The sequence below is a fragment of the Oncorhynchus mykiss genome, chromosome 30, assembly GCF_057628025.1.
Source record: "Oncorhynchus mykiss isolate SJ-2025 chromosome 30, ASM5762802v1, whole genome shotgun sequence".
Taxonomy (NCBI): Eukaryota; Metazoa; Chordata; class Actinopteri; order Salmoniformes; family Salmonidae; genus Oncorhynchus; species Oncorhynchus mykiss.
The window spans coordinates 17,164,194-17,189,818 of record NC_143051.1 but is presented as its reverse complement, the minus strand read 5'-3'; the positions used below and the strand labels follow the sequence as shown (position 1 = coordinate 17,189,818).

The following is a 25,625-nucleotide window of genomic DNA, read 5'->3' as shown; positions in this document are numbered from 1 at the left end:
AAGTGCAATATGTGCCATGTAAAAAAGCTAACGTTTAAGTTCCTTGCTCAGAACATGAGAACATATGAAAGCTGGTGGTTCCTTTTAACATGAGTCTTCAATATTCCCAGGTAAGAAGTTTTAGGTTGTAGTTATTATAAGACTATTTCTCTCTATACGATTTGTATTTCATAGACCTTTGACTATTGGATGTTCTTAAAGGCACTTTAATATTGCCAGTGTAGCAGTATAGCTTCCGTCCCTCTCCTCGCTCCTACCTGGGCTTTAACCAGGAACACATCGACAACAGCCACCCTCGAAGCAGCGTTACCCATGCAGAGCAAGGGGAACAACTACTCCAAGTCTCAGAGCGAGTGACATTTGAAACGCTATTAGCGCGCACCCCGCTAACTAGCTAGCCATTTCACATCGGTTACACCAGCCTAATTTCCGGAGTTGATAGGCTTGAAGTCATAAACAGCACAATGCTAAAAGCACAGCGAAGAGCTGCTGGCAAAACGCACTAAAGTGCTGTTTGAATGAATGCTTAAGAGCCTGCTGGTGCCTACCACCGCTCAGTCAGACTGCTCTATCAAATCATAGACTTAATTATAACATAATAACATACAGAAATATGAGCCTGCTGCTGCCTACCATCGCTCAGTCAGACTGCTCTATCAAATCATAGACTTAATTATAACATAATAACACACAGAAATATGAGCCTGCTGCTGCCTACCACCGCTCAGTCAGACTGCTGCCTACCACCGCTCAGTCAGACTGGTGCCTACCACCGCTCAGTCAGACTGCTGCCTACCACCGCTCAGTCAGACTGGTGCCTACCACCGCTCGCTCAGTCAGACTGGTGCCTACCACCGCTCAGTCAGACTGGTGCCTACCACCGCTCAGTCAGACTGGTGCCTACCACCGCTCAGTCAGACTGGTGCCTACCACCGCTCAGTCAGACTGGTGCCTACCACCGCTCAGTCAGACTGGTGCCTACCACCGCTCAGTCAGACTGGTGCCTACCACCGCTCAGTCAGACTGGTGCCTACCACCGCTCAGTCAGACTGCTGCCTACCACCGCTCAGTCAGACTGGTGCCTACCACCGCTCAGTCAGACTGGTGCCTACCACCGCTCAGTCAGACTGGTGCCTACCATCGCTCAGTCAGACTGGTGCCTACCACCGCTCAGTCAGACTGCTGCCTACCACCGCTCAGTCAGACTGGTGCCTACCACCGCTCAGTCAGACTGGTGCCTACCACCGCTCAGTCAGACTGCTGCCTACCACCGCTCAGTCAGACTGCTGCCTACCACCGCTCAGTCAGACTGGTGCCTACCACCGCTCAGTCAGACTGCTGCCTACCACCGCTCAGTCAGACTGGTGCCTACCACCGCTCAGTCAGACTGCTGCCTACCACCGCTCAGTCAGACTGGTGCCTACCACCGCTCAGTCAGACTGGTGCCTACCACCGCTCAGTCAGACTGGTGCCTACCACCGCTCAGTCAGACTGGTGCCTACCACCGCTCAGTCAGACTGGTGCCTACCACCGCTCAGTCAGACTGGTGCCTACCACCGCTCAGTCAGACTGGTGCCTACCACCGCTCAGTCAGACTGGTGCCTACCACCGCTCAGTCAGACTGGTGCCTACCACCGCTCAGTCAGACTGGTGCCTACCACCGCTCAGTCAGACTGGTGCCTACCACCGCTCAGTCAGACTGCTGCCTACCACCGCTCAGTCAGACTGGTGCCTACCATCGCTCAGTCAGACTGGTGCCTACCACCGCTCAGTCAGACTGGTGCCTACCACCGCTCAGTCAGACTGCTGCCTACCACCGCTCAGTCAGACTGGTGCCTACCACCGCTCAGTCAGACTGGTGCCTACCACCGCTCAGTCAGACTGCTGCCTACCACCGCTCAGTCAGACTGGTGCCTACCACCGCTCAGTCAGACTGGTGCCTACCACCGCTCAGTCAGACTGGTGCCTACCACCGCTCAGTCAGACTGGTGCCTACCACCGCTCAGTCAGACTGCTGCCTACCACCGCTCAGTCAGACTGGTGCCTACCACCGCTCAGTCAGACTGCTCTATCAAATCATAGACTTAATTATAACATAATAACACACAGAAATACAAGCCTTTAGTTTCCGGATTTGACCATATTAATGACATATAATTTCGAAAACATAAAGTTTATTCTTTCAGTGAAATACGGAACCGTTCCATATTTTATCTAACGGGTGGCATCCCTAAGGCTAAATATTGCTGTTACATTGCACAACCTTCAATGTTATGTCATAATTACGTGAAATTCTGGCAAATTAGTTCGCAATGAGCCAGGCTGCCCAAACTGTTGCATATACCCTGACTGTGCGTGCAATGAACGCACCTGGTTAATAATGAATTTCACCTGGTTAATATTGCCTGCTAACCTGGATTTCTTTTAGCTAAATATGCAGGTTTAAAAATATATACTTCTGTGTATTGATTTTAAGAAAAGCATTGATGTTTATGGTTAGGTACACGTTGGAGCAACGACAGTCCTTTTTTGCGAATGCGCACCGCATCGATTATATGCAAAGCAGGACACGCTAGATAAACTAGTAATATCATCAGCCAACATAGTTATAACTAGTGATTATGATTGGTTGATTGTTTTTTATAAGATAAGTTTAATGCTAGCTAGCAACTTACCTTGGCTTACTGCATTCGCGTAACAGGCAGGCTCCTCGTGGAGTGCAATGAGAGACAGGTGGTTAGAGCGTTGGACTAGTTAACCGTAAGGTTGCAAGATTGAATCCCCAAGCTGACAAGGTAAAAATCTGTCGTTCTGCCCCTGAACAAGGCAGTTAACCCACCGTTCCAAGGCCGTCATTGAAAATAAGAATGTGGTGTTAACTGACTTGCCTCGTTAAATAAAGGTCTAAAAAAAACAACTGCAAAATCGGTGTCCAAAAATACCGATTTCCAATTGTTATGAAAACTTGAAATCGGCCCTAATTAATCGGCCATTCCGATTAATCGGTTGACCTCTACATGAGAACATCACACACCACAGCCCCATAGTGGTACACAGTGAAAACATTTTCCAGGAGATCATCATCAGACAGACCAGAAAGGTCCAATCAGCCCCACACAGCACTGAACACAGTTCCAGATGATGGGAAGGTGCTATAGGGTGCCTAGATGCAGGCTGAACATTATTTTGTCCCCCTGTCAATAAAACTGCTAAACAGCAGTGGAGACGGAGGGAGACGGACTGGTGCCAGGCCTGTAGGGCTTCATGTGGAATTGCCACCTGGTCACAGTCTGGCCTGGCTGGGAGGGGGGTGTATGGTAGGCTGTTGTTCTGTGATTCTATGTGTTTGTGTATTTATGTGGAAGCAGTATCACACAAATTTCCCCTCTAGGACAATAAAGTCTATCATATATCATACCTGAATCAGGTGCCACTAACTGTCTGTGTCTGACTGTCCATATGGGATAGTGTTAGGGTTGTTGTGTTTGGTGTTGCTGCCTTTAGAAAGTAGTGTAAATATGCTTTGGGTGGTTCTGGTCTATACAGTACATACACAATCCAGGTGTATTAGTGTCTGTTTCACCAGGTTTGTTGGTCTTTATGCTGGTCCTTTTTCTCTCTCTCTCTCTCTCTCTCGCTCTCGCTCTCGCTCTCGCTCTCGCTCTCTCTCTATAGATAAGTTCTGGTACTGTCGACTGTCTCCGAACCATAAAGTCCTGCACTATGGAGATCTGGAGGAGAGCCCTCAGGGAGAGGTGTCCCATGACCTTCTACAGGAAAAATGTGAGTAATGTGAGCAACACAAGTACTGCTCTGGGTCAATGACTGGAACGAATTGCAAAAATCGCTGAAGTTGGAGACTTATATTAACCTCACTAACTTTAAACATCAACTGTCTGAGCAGCTAACCGATCGCTGCAGCTGTACATAGCCCATCTGTAAATAGCCCATCCAATCTACCTACCTCATCCCCATATTGTTTTTATTTACTTTTCTGCTCTTTTGCACACCAGTATTTCTACTTGCACATCATCATCTGCACATCTGTCACTCCAGTGTTCATTTTCTAAATTGTAATTACTTCGCTACTATGGCCTATTTATTGCCTTACCTCCTCACGCCATTTGCACACACTGTATATAGACTTTTTTTTTCTTCTATTGTGTTATTGACTGTACACTTGTTTATTCCATGTTTAACTCTGTGTTGTTGTTTCTGTCGCACTGCTTTGCTTTATCTTGGCCAGGTCGCAGTTGTAAATGAGAACTTGTTCTCAACTGGCCTGCCTGGTTAAATAAAGGTTAAATAAATTAAAAACAAACTGACTGTCAGTTTTCTTTTTTTCTTTTTTTTTTTAGTTAAGTGCAACTTGCAAAATAATAGTTTAGTGCCAGGGTGCCTGACGAAGATGGTTGTTACTGACGTTGTTAGTAGTTAATGTAGCATGTCAACAGAATAGCAGTTGACACTAAATCTAATCTATCTCCTCTCTTCCTTCTCCCGTAGTGCCTGTGGCCGATATCAAAGCGGTGGTCACTGGTAAGGACTGTCCTCACATGAAGGAGAAGGGAGCTCTGAAGCAGAACAAGGTTATATCACAGTATCTGTCTGTGTCTTATATCACAGTATCTGTCTGTGTTGCTGTGTCTTATATCACAGTATCTGTCTGTGTTTCTGTGTCTTATATCACAGTATCTGTCTGTGTTTCTGTGTCTTATATCACAGTATCTGTCTGTGTTTCTGTGTCTTATATCACATTGTCTGTCTGTGTTGCTGTGTCTTATATCACAGTATCTGTCTGTGTTTCTGTGTCTTATATCACAGTATCTGTCTGTCTTATATCACAGTATCTGTCTGTGTCTTATATCACAGTATCTGTCTGTGTTTCTGTGTCTTATATCACAGTATCTGTCTGTGTTTCTGTGTCTTATATCACAGTATCTGTCTGTGTTTCTGTGTCTTATATAACAGTATCTGGCTGTGTTGCTGTGTCTTTTATCACAGTATCTGTCTGTGTTTCTGTGTCTTATATCACATTATCTGTCTGTGTTGCTGTGTCTTATATCACAGTATCTGTCTGTGTTTCTGTGTCTTATATCACAGTATCTGTCTATGTTTCTGTGTTTTTTATCACAGTATCTGTCTGTGTTTCTGTGTCTTATATCACAGTATCTGTCTGTGTTTCTGTGTCTTATATCACATTATCTGTCTGTGTTGCTGTGTCTTATATCACAGTATCTGTCTGTGTTTCTGCGTCTTATATCACATTATCTGTCTGTGTCTGTGTGTCTCATATCACATTATCTGTCTGTGTCTGTGTGTCTCATATCACATTATCTGTCTGTGTGTCTCATATCACATTATCTGTCTGTGTGTCTCATATCACAATATCTGTCTGTGTCTGTGTGTCTCATATCACATTATCTGTCTGTGTCTGTGTCTGTGAGCCTCATATCACATTATCTGTCTGTGTCTGTGTGTCTCATATCACATTATCTGTCTATGTCTGTGTCTGTGTGTCTCATATCACATTATCTGTCTGTCTGTGTGTCTCATATCACATTATCTGTCTGTGTCTGTGTCTGTGTGTCTCATATCACATTATCTGTCTGTGTCTGTGTCTGTGTGTCTCATATCACATTATCTGTCTGTGTCTGTGTGTCTCATATCACATTATCTGTCTGTGTCTGTGTGTCTCATATCACATTATCTGTCTATGTCTGTGTCTGTGTGTCTCATATCACATTATCTGTCTGTCTGTGTGTCTCATATCACATTATCTGTCTGTGTCTGTGTCTGTGTGTCTCATATCACATTATCTGTCTGTGTCTGTGTCTGTGTGTCTCATATCACATTATCTGTCTGTGTCTGTGTGTCTCATATCACATTATCTGTCTGTGTCTGTGTGTCTCATATCACATTATCTGTCTGTGTCTGTGTGCCTTATATAATATGTATTTGCCCTCTTTCTAATTGTCTCTACTTTTGCATATTTTTGAAACTGAATGTTATCAGATCTTCAACCAAAACCTAATATTAGAGAAAGGGAACATGAGGGAACAAATAACACAACAATTACATACTTATTTCATTTTTTATCATAAACACAGTTATGCAACACCCAATTCCCCTGTGTGAAAAAGTAATTGCACTCAATAGCTGGTTGTGCCACCTTTAGCTGCAATGACTGCAACCAAATGCTTCCTGAAGTTGTTGATCAGTCTCTCACATCGCTGTGGAGGAATTTCAGCCCACTCTGTGCAGCTGGGTCATGCAGAAAGACAATGATCCAAAACACACAATTAAGTCTACATGAAATGGTTAAAAAGCAACAAATTTGAAGTTTTGGAATGGCATAGTCAAAGTCTAGACCTAATCCCAATTGAGATGTTGTGGCAGGATTTGAAACAAATTTCACTCTGAGTTAAAGCAGTTCTGCATGCAAGAGTGGGCTGAGATTCCTCCACAGCGATGTGAGAGACTGATCAACAGCTTCAGGAAGCATTTGGTAGAAGTCATTGCAGCTTAAGGTGGCACAATCAGCTATTGAGTGCAATTACTTTTTTTTTTTTTTTTACTCTGTTTATTAAGTTTTGAACATACACACACACAGACAAGACAAAGCAATATAAATAATATACTCAACTAGAAAAAAAATACAAATAAAAATACAACTAAAAAAATAGCTTTAAAGATACCATACTTTAGACAAGTTAAACACACCAGGCAGAAGGCTACAGAGGTTAAAGGGGCAATCTATAGTACAGGGACAGGGCAAACATCTCACATTGTTCCTGTAAACAGTCAAGGGATAAGGGTGGAGAAATGCAGTGCAATTACTTTTTCACACAGGGGAATTGGGTGTTGCATAACGTGGTTAATTAAATAAATAAAATAAGTATATCTTTTTCTGTTATTTAAAAAATCTGGTTCCCTTTATCTAATATTAGGTTTTGTTTGAGGATCTGATAACATTCAGTATCAAAAATATGCAAAAAATAGAGACAATCAGAAAGAGGGCAAATCATTTTTCACGGCACTGCATGTCTGTGTGTCTGTGCCTTTATATAACAGTACAGTAGAGGGCTCCTGAGTGGCACAGCGGTCTAAGGCACTGCATGTCTGTGTGTCTGTGCCTTATATAACAGTACAGTAGAGGGCTCCTGAGTGACACAGCGGTCTAAGGCACTGCATGTCTGTATGTCTGTGCCTTTATATAACAGTACAGTAGAGGGCTCCTGAGTGGCACAGCGGTCTAAGGCACTGCATGTCTGTGTGTCTGTGCCTTATATAACAGTACAGTAGAGGGCTCCTGAGTGACACAGCGGTCTAAGGCACTGCATGTCTGTATGTCTGTGCCTTTATATAACAGTACAGTAGAGGGCTCCTGAGTGACACAGCGGTCTAAGGCACTGCATGTCTGTGTGTCTGTGCCTTTATATAACAGTACAGTAGAGGGCTCCTGAGTGACACAGCGGTCTAAGGCACTGCATGTCTGTGTGTCTGTGCCTTTATATAACAGTACAGTAGAGGGCTCCTGAGTGGCACAGCGGTCTAAGGCACTGCATGTCTGTGTGTCTGTGCCTTTATATAACAGTACAGTAGAGGGCTCCTGAGTGGCACAGCATGTCTGTGTGTCTGTGCCTTATATAACAGTACAGTAGAGGGCTCCTGAGTGGCACAGCGGTCTAAGGCTCTGTGTGTCTGTGCCTTATATAACAGTACAGTAGAGGGCTCCTGAGTGGCACAGCGGTCTAAGGCACTGCATGTCTGTATGTCTGTGCCTTATATAACAGTACAGTAGAGGGCTCCTGAGTGGCACAGCAGTCTAAGGCACTGCATGTCTGTGTGTCTGTGCCTTATATAACAGTACAGTAGAGGGCTCCTGAGTGGCACAGCGGTCTAAGGCACTGCATCGCAGTGCTAGAGCTGTCACTACAGACCCGGCTTCGATCCCGGGCTGTATCACAACCGGCCATGATTGGGAGTCCCATTGGGCGGTGCACAATTGGACCAGTATCGCCCGGGTTAGGGGAGGGTTTGGTCGGCTTAGGCCGTCATTGTAAATAAGAATTTGTTCTTAACTGATTTGCCTAGTTAAATTAAATAAATAAAAATATGTCAGTGTATCTCTGCCTTATATGATAACATGATAGCCAACTCAATATCAAGGTATATCCACCCACTATCAAAGTAGATGTTGACATGCCAGCCAAGTTAAACCCAAATCGCTCTATCTTCTATGTATAGACATCTTAATCAAGTTGAAATAGCTGTGTTCAGTCCTGCCAGCCTGTCTGCTGGTACGAAAGCCCCAGCCTCCGCAGGTCCTGTCTCAGTAGTGACTAGAAACCAATACATTCTACTGACACTGACAGATTAGGTCCTGTAAATATAGCCTTGAAGACAAAGGAGCACCGCTCCTCTCTCGCCTGGACCTTTATTACTCTGTCCATAAATCTGGTGTCTGAAAGAATGGGCCTACAGGTCTGTGGGCTGGCTGGCTGGCTGGCTGGATGGCTGGCTGAATGGATGGCTGACTGGATGGATGGATGGCTGGCTGGATGCCTGGATGGATGGATGGATGGATGGCTTGATGGCTGGCTGGATGGCTGGATGACTCGACCTTGTTTGGGCTGTTTGAATGAGAACACGAGCGGAGCAACATTCATTAGTCAAGCTGTAAGACACAAAAAGTAACCTCTGTGGTCACGGGCAGCGCAGCCATAGACCTAGGATTCGTCTCTAATGGCACCCTATTCCCTGTGGGCCGTTGGTCAAAAGTGTACTATATAGGTAATAGGGTTGTGGTCAAAAAAGTGCACTATACAGGGTGCCATTTGGGACGTGGAATCACTCTATAGTATACTGGGTCTGGGAGACGGAGAGCCAGGGTACAGTTCAGAGATATCTGTTTGTCAGGCCTATTGGATTGACCTATTGTGTTGAATCAAATACAACATGGCCCATAGTACTAGAACACACATACAGTAGGTGCTCTGGATCAATGCGCTTCCACCATCTATGTGGTTGCGTGCCATATGCTACAGAATTTATAATTAGTTCTGCGGCATTTGATGACAAGCGAGAGACATCTGTTTCAAAGGAGCCTTAACAGATTTGAACAAATGAGACATCAGCTCTCCTTCAGTGTTCTCTGTGTGGAACTCTCTCAGGTGTCCCTATGCATTCCCCATCTGACTCATTGTTTGCATCCCCCTGTGTACTTCTGACCAGTGTGGAGAACACAATAATCTGATCCAAAGTCAGCTTTTGTGTGTTTTCTCTCCAAGGATTAAGTTAGACTCTAGGGGCAACTTTTCTCCTGTGTTGGATAACCGTCTCAAAGTGCCTTTGCATCCCAGTTTGTCCCCTAGCTGTCCCCTTGCTCGGTGTGTCCCGTCCCCTGTCCCCTGGCACCCAGCATGACAGCCAAACCATCTGATGTTGGAGTGGCTGGGGAGAGAACGTGTTATAGAGGCACAGTGGGAGGGATGCACACACTAGAGTGGTGAGGAGCTCATTAGCATGTTAGTGACAGTGCTACATTTGAACTCCCTCCTTCTGTCTCTCTCTCCTCTCCTTCTCTCCCTTCCCCTCCTCTCTTTCTCCCCGCTCTCTCTCCCTCCTTATCTCCCTCTATCACTCTGTCACTCCCACATTCTCCCCTCCCTCCCTGTCTCTCTCTCCCCCTCTCGCTACAGGAGGTTCTGGAGCTGGCCTTCTCCGTCCTCTACGAGTCAGACGAGTATTTAAACTTCATCGCTCCGGACAAGCATGAGGTAAGCACTGAGCAGTTGGCACAGTCACCCAGCCAATGACAGGATTCAGAGATGGACTGAGAGGAAGTCAATGGAGGTTTTCCATTCTACAGCACAACGTGGAACACTTAATGTTAATACACTGATGTACGGTTGTGTGTGTCTCTGTCTGTGTGTCTGTGTACTCATCCTCTCCTGTCTCTCCTCAGTACTGTGTGTGGACGGACGGTCTGAACGCCCTCCTGGGAAAGGAGATGACCAGTGACTTCACCAAGTCAGACATGGATACCCTACTCTCCATGGAGATGAAGCTCCGCCTCCTCGATCTGGAGAACATCCAGATTCCAGAGGCCCCTCCCCCAATTCCCAAGGAGCCTAGCAACTATGACTTTGTTTATGACTGCAACTAACTAACCAACCGATCAAAATCCCCTAGCTACTGTACTGGACCTACCAACTCTCTCTTTCCTAAAACGGCAACTGGAAAAAAGAAAAATAAACTAATAACGATGAAAATTATGAGTGACAGAAAAAGGATTCTATTGAACTAGTTTCCTTCCTTCTTGCTATACTTGCTAAACTTTCTTTTTGAATTAAAGGGTGCGATTAAATACGTTTGCGGCGCTTAATGACTCTTTGCGACACTAGGTGGCCCACTGACTGAATCATCACGTCACCATGGAGACCAAACCAGGAAGCATATATATGGGTCCTTTGGGTCCTAAACCAGAGATGTTCTAACATTCTCTAAGCGTTGTTGTTTGGTCATCACTCTCCAAGATGTCTTCACAGTGTTCTTCTCACCTCAACCCTGCTCACTCTTCACTCCTCCTTCACTGAAGAATTTGCCATTTGCTTGGGGTTTGTTGTAGAAACTCTCTTTGATAATCGCCTGGTTGTCCTTTTTCGTTTTGTTGATTTTCTACATGAGAGGTGTGGCGTTTTATAAAAATATAAAGAAGTGCTGGGGACGTTAGTCTTTAGTTCTCCAACGTTCTGTGTGTGTTCAAAATGGCACCCTATTCCTTATATAGTGCGCTACTTTTAGTGCACTATATAGGGAATAAAGTAGCGCACTATATAGGGAATAGGGTGCCATTTCAGAAGCAGGCTCGGTCCCCCATTCACACTTACGTGGCAGCTAATGTCTCTGAGAGGAAGAAAGGATCAAGTGTATTTAAGATGTTGAAGTGTGTATTAACACTTTTCTCCCAGGTATCTTTCTGCATACTTCACATCCTGTGTAGACTGTTACAATACGTGTGTCATTCTAAAACCTGACACTGTTATACAATACGGGAAACTGCCTCTGAAGTTCCTGAAGTCTTCTATCCTATATCACGGCTGCTTTGACCATGCTGTATACCCAAACAAACATAACTGTAATATATGCTTGCTCAGACATACACATCTCTTTCCTCCGACTTGATACCGTTCAATCAGGCTCGATTACGACTGCTGTAAACATTTCGAAGCAATATTGAGCAACAAAAAACTACTTTGTTAAGCTGATGGTGTAATTTAGTGATATTGCCGAGTAGTCAGTATGGGGGACGTTTGCGTTTTTAGTAAAGGGAAGTTGTTCTCTGTTTGTTTGTTTTCAAGAACTATGTGGCCGTCAATTTAGAGGTTCATGGAAATGTCATTTAAAAGCGAATCATGAGTCAACATTTTTAATATGATTTATTATTTTCCATATTTAATACCTTCAGATGTTTGTCTCTAGGTCTGAAAGCCCCTCAACCTGCTGTTTACATTAAAGATTTAAGGAAACTGACCTCTTGTTGCATTGTCCATGTCTTTATCTACACTGAACAAAAATATAAACACAACGTGCTACAATTTCTAAGATTGTACTGAGTTACAGTTCATGTAAAGCAATCAGTCAATTGAAATAAATAAATTAGGCCCTAATCTATGGATTTCACATGACTGGGACTGTAAATATGCATCTGTTGGTAACAGATACCTTAAAAAATATATAAATAATTGAACTGGAACAGCGTGTCCCAGTTCAATTATATATATACACACTACTGTGACCCAGAGCATCCCAAACGTGCTCAGTGGGTGACATGTCTAGTGAGTATGCAGGCCGTGGAAGAACTGGGACACATTTTAAGCTTCCAGGAATTGTGTACAGATCCTTGCGACACGGGGCTGGCTGTGCATTTGCTGAAACATGAGGTGATGGTGGCAGATGAATGGTACAACAATGGGCCTCGGGATCTCTGCATTCCAATTGCCATCGATAATATGCAATTGTGTTCATTGTCCGTAGCTTATTCCTGCCAACACCATAACCCCACCGCCACCATGGGGCACTCTGTTCACAACGTTGACATCAGCAAACCGCTCGACTTACACAACGCCAGCCAGGTAGAGTTGAAACTGGGATTAATCTGTGAAGAGCACTTCTCCAGCGTGCCAGTGGCCATCGAAGGTGAGCATTTGCCCACTGAAGTCGGTTATGACGTCAAACTGTAGTCAGGTAAAGACCCTGTTCAGGTTGACGAGTATGCAGATGAGCTTCCCTGAGTTTCTGACAATTTGTGCAAAAAATCTTCAATTGTGCAAACCCACATCTTCATCAGCTCTCCGGGTGGCTCATGTCAGACCATCCCGCCGTTGAAGAAGCCAGATGCGGAAGTCCTGGACTGGTGTGGTTACATGTGGTCTGCGGTTGTGAGCCCGGTTAGACATACTGCCAAATTCTCTAAAACAACGTTGGAGGCGGCTTAATGCAGAGAAATTAACATTAAATTATCTGGCAACCACTCTGCAGTCAACACACCAAGTGCATGCTCCCTCAAAACTTGAGACATCTGTGGCATTGTGTGACAACTGCGCATTTTAGAGTGACCTTGTATTGTACCCAGCACAAGGTGCACCTGTGTAATGATCATGCTGTTTAATCAGCTTTTTGACATGCCACACCTGTCATGGAATATCTTGGCAAAGGATAAATGCTCACTAACAGGGATGTAAACAAATTTGTGAAATTAAAATTGAGTGAAGTAAGCTTTTTGTGAGTATGGAACATTTCTGGGATCTTTTATTTCAGCTTATTAAACATGGGACCAACACTTTATATGGCTTTCTATACAGTCAATTTTGAAGAATTGGAGAGACTTCTCTATGTACTGTACATGGCAGTCTCTTGGATCAGAGTTCTTCCACAGACGAGAGAGAGTGAGATGAGCGGCAGTGACGCCCTGGTGTCGCTGCCTGGTTGTACATACTCTGTGTACATACTGTGTTTGAGCATATTTATTATCTTTACACAGGTGACAGTGGTTCTTTCTCCCTCTCCACGCTGAACTCTCCCTCATACACACACTCGCTCCTCCGTGGGGGAATCTCAGGCCATTTACCACTCTGTGGCTCGACCCAATGGAGTCTGTCTGGACAATGTTCCATTCTGTCCATAGACTCCTGGGAAGACTGTTCATTTGTTAATGGAAGATGATTTCCCTGGTCATTTTCATATAGTTTAGTATTTGTGTCGGCATTCAACATCTCTCTCTCACACATACACACACACACACACACACACAGTTTATATTTAAGCAGCAGGTCACCCTGGAATACACTCCATTTGTCCCTGTACTGTGGTGCTGGCCTGATCAGGCCTGTTGGGCTGTTAAGTGGATTAGTCACAGTGGCTGATGGCTCTGATGTGCATCTGGTAATATGTGGATAAAAGAGGGACAAAGTGCCCTCCTCCCTCCCACCTCTTCCTCCTGTGCCCTCCTGCCTCATTCTCTTGTTTTTTCTCTGTCTCACTCGCTATCGATCAAATCAAATTATTGGTCACATACACATGTTAATGCGAGTGTAGCGAAATGCTTGTGCTTCTAGTTCTGACAATGTGGTAATATCTAACAAGTAATCTAAAAAATTCACAACGACTACCTTATACACACAAATGTAAGGAAAGAATAAGAATATGTGCATATATATATATATATATATATATATATATATATACATATCTATCTATTTGGATGAGCCATGGCCAAATGCCATAGGCAAGATGCAGTAGATGGTATAGAGCAGTATATACATATGAGATGAGTGATGTAGGATATGTAAACATTATTAAAGTGGTGTTATTTATAGTGATACCTTTATTAAGTCCATTTATTAGTGTTCAGAGATTTGAGTCTGTATGTTGACAGCAGTCTCTCTATGTTAGTGATGGCTGTTTAACAGTCTGATGGCCTTGAGATAGAAGCTGTTTTTCAGTCTCTCGGTCCCTGCTTTGATGCACCTGTACTGACCTCGCCTTCTGGATGATAGCGGGGTGAACAGGCAGTGGCTCAGGTGGTTGTTGTCCTTGATGATCTTTTTGGCCTTCCTGTGATATCGGGTGTTGTAGGTGTCCTGGAGGGCAGGTAGTTTGCCCACGGTGATGTGTTGTGCAGACCGCACTACCGTCTGGAGAGCCTTGCGGTTGAGGGTGGTGAAGTTGCCGTACCAGGCGGTGATACAGCCCGACCATATTCTCTCGATTGTGCATCTGTAAAAGTTTGTGAGTGTTTTGGGTGACAAGCCAAATTTCTTCAGCCTCCTGAGGTTGAAAAGGCACTGTTGTGCCTTCTTCACCACGCTGTCTGTGTGGGTGGACCATTTCAGTTTGTCCGTGATGTGTACGCCGAGGAACTTAACTTTCCACCTTCTCCACTACTGTCCTGTGGATGGGGCGGTGCTCCCTCTGCAGTTTCCTGAAGTCCACGATCATCTCCTTGGTTTTGTTGACGTTGAGTGAGAGGTTATTTTCCTGACACCACACTTCCAGAGCCCTCACCTCGTCCCTGTAGGCTGTCTCGTCGTTGTTGGTAATCAAGCCTACCACTGTAGTGTTGTCTGCAAACTTGATGATTGAATTGGAAGCTTGCATGGCCACGCAGTCATGGGTGAACAGGGAGTACAGGAGAGTGTTGAGAACGCACCCTTGTGGGGCCCCAGTGTTGAGGATCAGCAGGGTGGAGATGTTGTTACCTATCTTCACCACCTGGGGTGAAGCATGTGTTGACAACAGACTGGGATAGGGATTGATTGAATATGTCCGTAAACACACCAGCCAGCTGAGGACGCGGCTAGGGATGTCGTCTGGGCCGGCAGCCTTGCGAGGGTTAACACGTTTAAATGTTTTACTGACGTTGGCCATGGAGAAGGAGAGCCCACAGGCTTTGGTGTCAGTGGCACTCTATTGTCCTCAAAGCGATGAAAGAAGTTGTTTAAATTGTCTGGGAGCATGACGTCGATGTCCGCGACGGGGCTGGATTTCTTTTTATAATCCGTGATTGACTGCAGACCCTGCCACATAGGTCTTGTGTTTGAGCTGTTGAATTGCGACTCTACTTTGTCTCTATACTGACGCTTTGATTGTTTGATTGCCTTGCGGAGGGAATAGCTGCACTGTTTGTATTCTGTCATGTTTCCAGTCGCCTTGCCATGATTAAAAGCAGTGGATCGCGCTTTCAGTTTTGCGCGAATGCTGCCATCAATCCAAGGTTTCTGGTTAGGATATGTTTTAATAGTCACAGTGGGTACAACATCTTTGATGCACTTGCTAATTAACTCGCTCACCGAGTCAGCGTATAAATCAATGTTGTTGTCTGAGGCTATCCGGAACATATCCCAGTCCACGTGATTGAAGCAATCCTGAAGCGTGGAATCCGATTGGTCAGACCAGTGTTGTATTGACCTGAGCACGGGCATTTCCTGTTTTGTTTTAGTTTCTGTTTATAGGCTGGGAGCAACAAAATGTCATGGTCAGATTTGCCGAAGGCAGGACAAGGGAGGGCCTTGTATACATCGCAGAAGATAGAGTAGCAAGGATCCAGAATTCTAGCAGCCCGTGTCGCGCATTCGATATGCTGATAGAATTTAGAAAGTCTCGTTCTCAGGTTAGCTTTGTTAAAATTCCCCGCTACAATAAATTCAGCTTCAGGATGTGTGGTTTCCAGTTTACATAGAGTCTAGTGAAGTTCTTTCAGGGCCGACGAGGTATCTGCTTGGGACGGCTGTGACTATAATCGAAGAGAATTCTCTTGGACGATAATGCGGTCGGCATCTGATTGTAAGGAATTCTCGGTCAGATGAACAAAAGGACTTAAGTTCCTGCATGTTGTTGTGATTACACCATGAGTTGTTAATCATAAGTCATACATTCCCCGCCCTTCTTCTTACCAGAGAGATGTTTGTTTCTGTCTGCCCGATGCATGAAGAAACCGGGTGCCTGTAACGACTCTGATAACGTATCCCGAGTGAGCCATGTTTCCTTGAAACAGAGAATGTTACAATCTCTGATGTCTCTCTGGAAGGCAACTTGTGCCATAATTTTATCCACCTTGTTATCTTGAGATTGGATATTGGCGAGTAATATGCTCGGGAGCGATGGATGGTGTGCTCGCCTTCTGAGTCTGACCAGTAGGCCGCTCTGTCTGCCACTCCTGCGGCAACCGCGTTGTTTTGGGTCGGCCTCTGGGATAAGATCCCATGTCCAGGGTGGAGGTCCGAACAAAGGATCCGCTTCGGGAAAGACATATTCCTGGTCATAATGTTGGTAAGTTGTCATCGCTTTCATATCCAATAATTATTCTCGGCTGTATGTAATAACACTTGAGATTTCCTGGGCTAACAATGTAAGAGATAATACATAAAATACATAAATAAACTAATAACTGGGGCTTCCGGTGACGCAACTTAGGAAATCATTCGTACTGCACATCGGTTGGGTATTTCCCCCCCTAAATTCAAGTATTTACTCTGAAAATGGAAAAAGGGAAAATAGGAAAAGGTCGCGGAGCTACAACAACAGCCCGTAACAAGACAGCGGAAGATATAATCGTCGATGAACCCGAGATGGCTAATGCTAGCGCAAATAAGATAGCAGCAGCAAAATAACCCTCATCTTGTGAGGTGATGAAGGAGGAATTGCGCGCGGCGCTCACAGGCTTACGAGAGGAATTTTGAGAATATGTAAGAAAGTAACTAAATAAGTTCAAGAAGGACATTAACCAGAAACTGGAAGGAAACAAATTAGAACTTCACAGCATATCTACAAGAATGGGGGACGCAGAACAGCGCATTGGGGAAACGAACACATTGAACTCCGCAGTCAAGGAAATACTTGAACAGTCACTGAAAAGCCAACACGCACTACAGGCAAAAGTGACAGAACTCGAAGGTTTCTCATGTCGAAACAACATTAGACTTTATAACATAGTCGAGGGCGCAGAAAAAGACTATATGCCCAACTTCGTGGAGGGTCTATTCAAGGGCATAATTGAAGACGACACTGACCTGGGAATCGAGAGAGCACACCGAGCTCTGGCCTCAAAACCCCCCAGCGGCGCCCCACCAAGATCCATAGTAGTACGGTTCCTAAAAGTCTCAGTCAAAGAGAAAGTCTTACATGCAACCTGGAAAAAACCTGTTAACTTCCAAGGCCAACGAGTGTTCTTTGATCATGACTACGCGGGAGAGATACTGAAAAGGAAAGAATACATCCCCATTAAGAAAGCCATTAAAGAGAAGGGTATACGCTTCCAAACATCATTCCCGGCAAAAATGTGGGTATTTCTGGAAAACGGCCTGGTTACATACGAGCATGCAGACGAGGCGGCTGAGGATCTGAAGTCGAGGGGTATCCCAGTGGAGTATACCGCCAGGAGAAAGGCGACATCACCAGCGGAAAGACTCGAGCAAGCTCTCCCATGGATCATTGTTGACAAGCAGGGTCATGGAGAAAGAGCGAAACCATCTCGGTGAGAGGACGTTCACATCCGAGAGAGACTCAGGCATTTCCAACGGGAAGATGTAAGACACTGAACCGGATTTAACAGAATTAATAGTTACCACGAGCTGTTAAGACTTTGGGTTGTTACGGTTGACATTGCAATAGGTAAAATATATCCCCTATTTTCCCCCAATGCTGAACAAGGGTGAGTAGCCAAAAGTATGTGTTCTTTACGAACACACTAAGTAGCGTCACGTTAATAACATATATATTAGCTAAGGATTAATGACACATTGACAACGGGGCGACAGAAGGGCGTATCAAGGGGAGGATTCATGATATGCAAGCATGACCAATATAGTTTTCACTTGTAATTAACCGATGTGTATATCGGTAGCCTTTATTATTTTCGGTTCCACCAGGTCTTGTTTGTGACTACGTCACACATTTTCATATCTGAGCGAGGGGCCCCTGCTGCGGACAGGCTCATCCCCTCAAACCCCAGAGGCAAGAGACAGTCCTCTGACATGGGAGTCCAAATACCAAAATATTTTCCCACTTTGGTTTACTTTATTATCGCTCTTGATTTTTCGTTCATTTTTAGGTTCATGATAAGCAGACAGATGTGGTGCACAGGGTTTTTTTATTTATATTGATGCATCATGGGGAATTTAAGGTCATAAGTCTCAATGTAAACGGACTGGGGAGTGCCATCAAGAGAAGTAAGGTCATCAGTCTCAATGTAAACGGACTGGGGAGTGACATCAAGAGAAGTAAGGTCATCAGTCTCAATGTAAACGGACTGGGGAGTGACATCAAGAGAAGTAAGGTCATCAGTCTCAATGTAAACGGACTGGGGAGTGCCATCAAGAGAAGTAAGGTCATCAGTCTCAATATAAACGGACTGGGGAGTGACATCAAGAGAAGTAAGGTCATAAGTCTCAATGTAAACGGACTGGGGAGTGCCATCAAGAGAAGTAAGGTCATAATTCTCAATGTAAACGGACTGGGGAGTGACATCAAGAGAAGTAAGGTAATACTTCTCAATGTAAACGGACTGGGGAGTGACATCAAGAGAAGTAAGGTCATCAGTCTCAATGTAAACGGACTGGGGAGTGCCATCAAGAGAAGTAAGGTAATAGCAAAGATGAAACGGGAGAGAGGTGACATACTATTCTGGCAGGAAACTCACTTATCCACATCTGAACACGAGAAACTCAAGAAAATGGGATATAGGAACACTTTTGTTTCTTCTTACAAAATGGGTAGAAGGGGAGTTACATTCTTGATCCCAAATTCAGTTAATTTTGAGTTTGTCAGAAATAAAAGACAAGGAGGGCAGATTTATACTTGTTAAATGTAAACTGGATAACAAGGAAGTTACATTATTTAATGTATACGCACCCCAAGGGAGTGACATGGTCTTCTACAGGCAGGTGTTTGATTTAATTGCCACAGAAACCACTGGCACTCTTATCTGTTGAGGGGGCTTTAACACAATACTAAACTCACAATTGGACAGCACAAATCAAAATGGGAAAATGAATTTAGTTGCTAAAAAGATTAATAGGATACTGCAGGATCTAGGACTGCTCGATGTATGGCGTGACACCCACAAGACCGATAAGGAATATACTTTTTACTCAGCCCGCCACACTGAATACTCCAGGTTAGACTACTTTTTCATGTACAGTGCAGATAGACACAGGCTTGAGGATTGTAGGATCGGGCAGAGTGACTTATCAGATCATAATGGAGTTTACCTAACTCTACACCTTGATAGCAAACCAATAAATACTATATGGAGACTTAATACAAGCATGCAGATTGATCCAGCATTCAAGGAATCAATAAAGACAGAATTGAACATCTATCTGGAGAATAATGATAATGGGGAAGTATCTCCTGCTATATTGTGGGATGCAACTAAGGCGGTTATTAGAGGGAAGTTCATAGCCACATCATCTCTCAAGAAAAAGATTAAAGCACAGAAACTGCTGAAATTACAGGAAACCCTAAGAAACTTAGAATGATCTCATAGTCAATACAAAGACGCTCTTATATTACGAGAGATTCAAAAGGTAAAACAGGAAATTGACCAGATTTATAGAGAAGAAGTAGAGAAACTCAGGTTCCTGAAACAACGATACTATGAAGCAGGCTCAAAGGCAACCAAATTACTAGCATGGAGACTCAGGAAACAACCAGCACAGAATACCATTTTCAAAACAAAAGACCCCAAAACATAAAAGATCACATGCAAATTAGAGGAAATACAGAATGCATTTGAATCATATTACACAAATCTGTACAAGCAACCAGAGAAGGCAGATGCACAGACAATAGAGCACTTTTTGAACTCACTTGATCTCCCCTCAATTGGGACAGAGCAAAATGATAGACAACCTTTAGAAATGTCCACCGGAGAAATTAATAAAGCAATCTCAACAAAAAGTCAAGTCTCCAGGCCCTGATGGCTTCCCTCCAGAATGGTTCAAGACCTTCAGAGAACAATTAACACCTCTACTTAAGGCCTGTTTTAACTGGACTCTGAGGGAGGGGGTGTCTTCCCCCCCCCCCCCCCCCTCCACCCCCCACCGTCATGGAGAGAGGCCATCATATCAGTAATCCCAAAAGAGGGTAAAGATGAGAAAGAATGCAGTTCATATAGACCTATCACAATTCTTAACAGGGATTATAAACTATATGCATCAATAATAGCCAAAATAATGGAGATTGATGGAGATCAAACTGGTTTCATACAAAATAGGCAGACACAGGACAAGGAGAACACTACATGCCATGGACCACATTACTCAGAATAAGACAAGTGCAATATTAATTAGTCTAGATGCAGAAAAAGCATTTGATTCAGTGGGATGGGATTACCTATTCCAAGTTATGGAAAGATTTGGTTTCAACAGAGAAGTGATACAGTGCATCAAAACACTGTATTCATGTCCGACCAGAGCGAGGGGCAAGACAAGGCTGTAATCTTTCACCCACGCTCTTCTCCTTGTACCTCGAACCGTTACCACAGGCAATAAGACAGGATCCAACCTTAGAGGGAATAACCATATGAGGCTGTGAACATAAGACATGCATGTCTGCTGATGACGTTCTGTTATTCCTTAAAGACCCAGGCTCAAGTGTATCTAGATTGATGGATGTTTTACTAACATTTGGAACATATTCAGGTTATGTGCTTAATGTACACAAGACCCAAGCCCTAGTATATAATTATACCCCACAGGAAGAGCTGAAGAGTGGGTGTAACTTCACCTGGACCTCTTTATCCATTAAATATCTCAAACTTTATTGCATGAATTACAATCACATTAACAAGAAAATATATGATGACCTAGACAGGTGGAATTCACTTCTCTTGGATCTTAGTAGTATAATTTAAACAATCAAAATGAACATCCTGCCAAGGTTACTGTATTTGTTCCAATCACTGCTCATAGAAATCCCACCTAAACAGTTTAGGGAATGGGATAAACAATATCAAGGTTTATCTGGAACAGTAAGAGACCAAGATCTAGATATACAACATTACAGTTACCAACAAACTGTGGGGGTGTGGCCTTACCAAACCTAAAAGATTATTATGTGTCAGCCCAATTGAGACCCCTGGTGTGTTGGTGCAATTCAGAATATGAATCCAAATGGAAAGACATCGAGACTACTTTGACAGAGATACCCATACAGTCAGTTTTGGGAAATAGTCATGCTCACCGAGTCTGCACATTGTCAAAGCTTTCCTTCATTTTGGGTCAGTCACAGTGGTCAGGTATTCTGCCACTGTGTACTCTCTGTTTAGCGCCAAATAGCATTCTAGTTTGCTCTGTTTTTTTGTAAATTCTTTCTCTCTCTCGCTCTCTCTATGCTTTGCCTCAGGAGCTCAGACAGGTCATGGCTTTCCCAGGATGTTATTGCTTTTCAGTGAAGTTGCAATAATGATCTTATAAAACAATATTTGTTTCACCAAGTGTCAAAGGTTACTAATACACAATACAATGCATTTAATCTGTACCTTACAAATTGCCAGAAGGCAAAAATCCCTACTCAGTGTCGTAGTCTGAAGTGCAGCAAAAATAGTTGTTCAAAAACTCAAAATGGAGTGATCAGAAATCTGTGACGTGCCAAATTAGTACTAAAACACACTTATCCCCAGACACTGAAAGGAGATACTGTGAGTGCACCCTGGACTCACCTGTGAGTGAAGCCGTTGCTCATCTCATCTGAAGTTGTGAGCAGTCGTGCTGTGTGTGAAAGCTGCTAAAGGCCTCAGCACAGCGGGGGGCAGCTACTCTCCTCTTAAAGCAGGCAACACTAATCAATCTGATTGAGGGTGGCACTGATGTGATGGGAAACACGTTTCTCCGTAGCACGCTCACTAACCTCTCACTAAACCTAGGGTACGTCCCAATCATCTATCCTGCCTCCTGAAGTGTACACTCGTTCATTACATCCCAGAAATGTACAAACACTGGATTGGTGTTGGCACCGGTCAGATGGGGTTTTCATTTGCCAGTAATTTCCTTTCAAATCCATGAAGGGAAGTGAACAAGTGCACCCTTCAAGAAGAAGGAGATATCATTGGTGCACACTCTGACAGGCATCGAGAGGTGCCCAGAATGGCCAAAAACAACCAAACCCTGGGAAAACACATTTCTACTGCCTGTAATTTATATTTAATAGTACTCTGCCATCCCCTGGGCTTTATTGACTAACTGCCATTCTACTTTACTCATTTGACAAATCTGGAACTCTTGGGCCCAAGTTCCACAATACTTTTCTTCTTCGACTGTCACTGTTTCTAATTGAGTTTTTCTACCTCAGTGTACGTTCGCTTTGAAATTATTTACTTCTTAACACATTTGATCAATTCTGTCTTCTCATTGGAGAGATTATTTGTTATTGATGTTGATACCACGGCCGGCTCCATTCTTAGCTCTCCCTCCAATCACTATTTTGCTTGAGGGCACCAATCTTGGAGTAATATGGAACATGTTCTCAGTTATAGTTTGGAACAGAAATTGGAGTGTCTTCGCTAGGAACCAAATGGAGGTAAACAGGTCAAAACAGGGAGAGACTACCCTGAATTTGTCCAATAAGAAACGCTTTTGTTGCAAAACGTTTTGCTACGGTGTGTACTCCTCGATAGCCCACTTTTTAAAACAGTAACAACCTAGATTCTGAAGCTATACAGTGTTATCAATACATGATATTCAAAATAAATTACTCAAAATCAAATCAATCAAGTCAAAAAATGTATGTACCGATCCCAATCTCTGTGGCCGTAGGGCAGCAGAATTAACAGGGCCAAATTATTTCATTATCAGAGAGAGGAAGCGCATCTTTTTTAAGAGAATCAGCATACAGAGATATTATTCAGAGCTTAATTTGATCAACACCCTCAGTGTTATTTATTTCCTAATTATCCATCTCAAATGATCTACCTGGAGGGATGCCATACTGTCCCTAGAATAAATAACAAGATTGTTGGGAATACTAAAATAAGTTAAAAAGTACATTTGTGCATAGGACCTGAGTCTGTGTATGAATGTTGCACATAGTCTGGTGTGTGGGTGCCAAGACATCTATTTTCAGTTGTTTGAAGCTGGTGCACAAAACCAAAAGTAGAAAAATGTAACTTAAGCACAGGAAGCATAGAAATAGAGCACATAGAACAGATATGTAATTTCTTAAGACTTGCTTTCAATGGGAATGATAGATATAACTCATATTTCTATGTGAATATGGTTGGGTTACCCAAAAAGTTGCAGCTTTAACAGTTTAGGCCTACTTATAAAGCTCACTCAAACAACCAACTCAAGGTCTCAAGAAGTGTTTTACCACTCAGATTCTTTGTTATAATCTCAAGCCATTCTAACCTGATCACACACGCACACCAGCGTGTGTTCTCGTCTTCAAAGGAATCTCAGGCGAAGACGTGAGTCTTCTCTTTATTTATAGCCTATTGGATTGTCTGCCTGGGAGACATTTTGAACCTGTCACACCGTATTTCTTCAGTGTTTCAGGGAGTATGCCTGTCATAAAGGTAACCATTTTAAAATTGTCTGTCTGTCTGTCTGTCTGTCTGTCTGTCTGTCTGTCTGTCTGTCTGTCTGTCTGTCTGTCTGTCTGTCTGTCTGTCTGTCTGTCTGTCTGTCTGTCTGTCTGTCTGTCTGTCTGTCTGTCTGTCTGTCTGTCTGTCTGTCTGTCTGTCTGTCTGTCTGTCTGTCTGTCTGTCTGTCTGTCTGTCTGTCTGTCTGTCTGTCTGTCTGTCTGTCTGTCTGTCTGTCTGTCTGTCTGTCTGTCTGTCTGTCTGTCTGTCTGTCTGTCTGTCTGTCTGTCTGTCTGTCTGTCTGTCTGTCTGTCTGTCTGTCTGTCTGTCTGTCTGTCTGTCTGTCTGTCTGTCTGTCTGTCTGTCTGTCTGTCTGTCTGTCTGTCTGTCTGTCTGTCTGTCTGTCTGTCTGTCTGTCTGTCTGTCTGTCTGTCTGTCTGTCTGTCTGTCTGTCTGTCTGTCTGTCTGTCTGTCTGTCTGTCTGTCTGTCTGTCTGTCTGTCTGTCTGTCTGTCTGTCTGTCTGTCTGTCTGTCTGTCTGTCTGTCTGTCTGTCTGTCTGTCTGTCTGTCTGTCTGTCTGTCTGTCTGTCTGTCTGTCTGTCTGTCTGTCTGTCTGTCTGTCTGTCTGTCTGTCTGTCTGTCTGTCTGTCTGTCTGTCTGTCTGTCTGTCTGTCTGTCTGTCTGTCTGTCTGTCTGTCTGTCTGTCTGTCTGTCTGTCTGTCTGTCTGTCTGTCTGTCTGTCTGTCTGTCTGTCTGTCTGTGCATGCTATTCTGGAATTGGTTCTCCGCCTTTTCCCAGCAGTCATGTCACACGGGTTTGTTGGTTTGTATTCAGTTTGTTGTATTCCTCAGGAACTAATTCAATGAGTGTTGCTTATTGATGCTGGGAAATAGACCAGGCACTTTATTGAAAAACAAAGCCTGCTTTTGGGATTACTTTGAAAAAGCTTGGGTTGTGGGGGAGGAGGAGGAGGCTTCGTGTGACAAACAAACAACATTGCCCTGGGTGCTGTTTTTTGGATCACAGGGTTTATTTAGCTAAATTAACCCATTTTTAAAGCTGTCGTTCGTCCTTCTGTTTGTTCTCTTCCATCTGACAGAATTGTGTCCTATGTGAGGGGGAGAGGGACGGAGGGGCAGAGGGAGAGAGAGAATTTCTATGGCCTTGGCCACAGATGTTGTCTTAGTCCATAGCTGTATACAGTCGGGAGGATAGAATGAACAAAGATTGATTTGGACACACAAAGCCGCCCAGTGGCCTTGTGTGTACATCTATTTCTCTGTTGTCATTTGAACCAGAATGCACCACCTTCACGGGACAGAACAGTCTACATTCAGTGTCACAGTCTAAGTCTACATTTATCCAATTTAAAAATAAAAAAAAAATTCAAATGTTGCTATATAAGACCGAATAGGTCTAGGCCTAGGTGACATATGCTCTCTGGGGGGCAAGACCTCCAGGGGGTCCCCAAAGTTCATGGTACCCCCTGCTTTGTGGGCGGGGGGGTACTACGCTAGTGCCTCCATTTAAACATCCGTGTCACACAGAACAAAAAAGGCCAGGTGAACTATCTCGGACAGCTCTTCGGCACGTGTCTAGCCTCTCTCTCTGCAACTCTGGTGATGGGTTAGCAGACTCCTTTCTCTCTGGTGATGGGTTAGCAGACTCCTTTCTCTCTGTTGATGGGTTAGCAGTCTCGTCTCTCTGTTGATGGGTTAGCAGTCTCCTCTCTCTGTGATGGGTTAGCAGTCTCCTCTCTCTCTCTCTCTGCAGCTCTGGTGATGGGTTAGCAGACTCCTTTCTCTCTGTTGATGGGTTAGCAGTCTCCTCTCTCTCTCTCTCTCTGCACCTCTGTTGATGAGTAAGCAGACTCCTTTCTCTCTGTTGATGGGTTAGCAGTCTCCTCTCTCTCTCTCTCTCTGCACCTCTGGTGATGGGTTAGCAGACTCCTTTCTCTCTGGTGATGGGTAAGCAGACTCCTTTCTCTCTGTTGATGGGTTAGCAGTCTCCTCTCTCTGGTGATGGGTTAGCAGTCTCCTC

At 44.1% G+C, this 25,625-nt stretch overlaps 1 protein-coding gene across 10 annotated transcripts in view; it reads left to right on the top strand.

Moving 5' to 3' along the window:
* Positions 1 to 11,538, top strand: part of LOC110488032 (engulfment and cell motility protein 1) — a 212,112-nt gene extending 200,574 nt beyond the window's left edge. For all 10 annotated transcript variants that reach the window (XM_036970712.2, XM_036970713.2, XM_036970710.2 and 7 more), the window contains 4 exons: positions 3,676 to 3,783; positions 4,507 to 4,589; positions 9,705 to 9,782; positions 9,971 to 11,538. In XM_036970712.2, the coding sequence (XP_036826607.1) occupies positions 3,676 to 3,783; positions 4,507 to 4,589; positions 9,705 to 9,782; positions 9,971 to 10,171 (470 nt within the window). In that variant the 3' untranslated portion in view covers positions 10,172 to 11,538. The remainder of the gene's footprint in view (positions 1 to 3,675; positions 3,784 to 4,506; positions 4,590 to 9,704; positions 9,783 to 9,970) is intronic.
* The last annotated feature ends 14,087 nt before the right edge of the window (positions 11,539 to 25,625 follow it).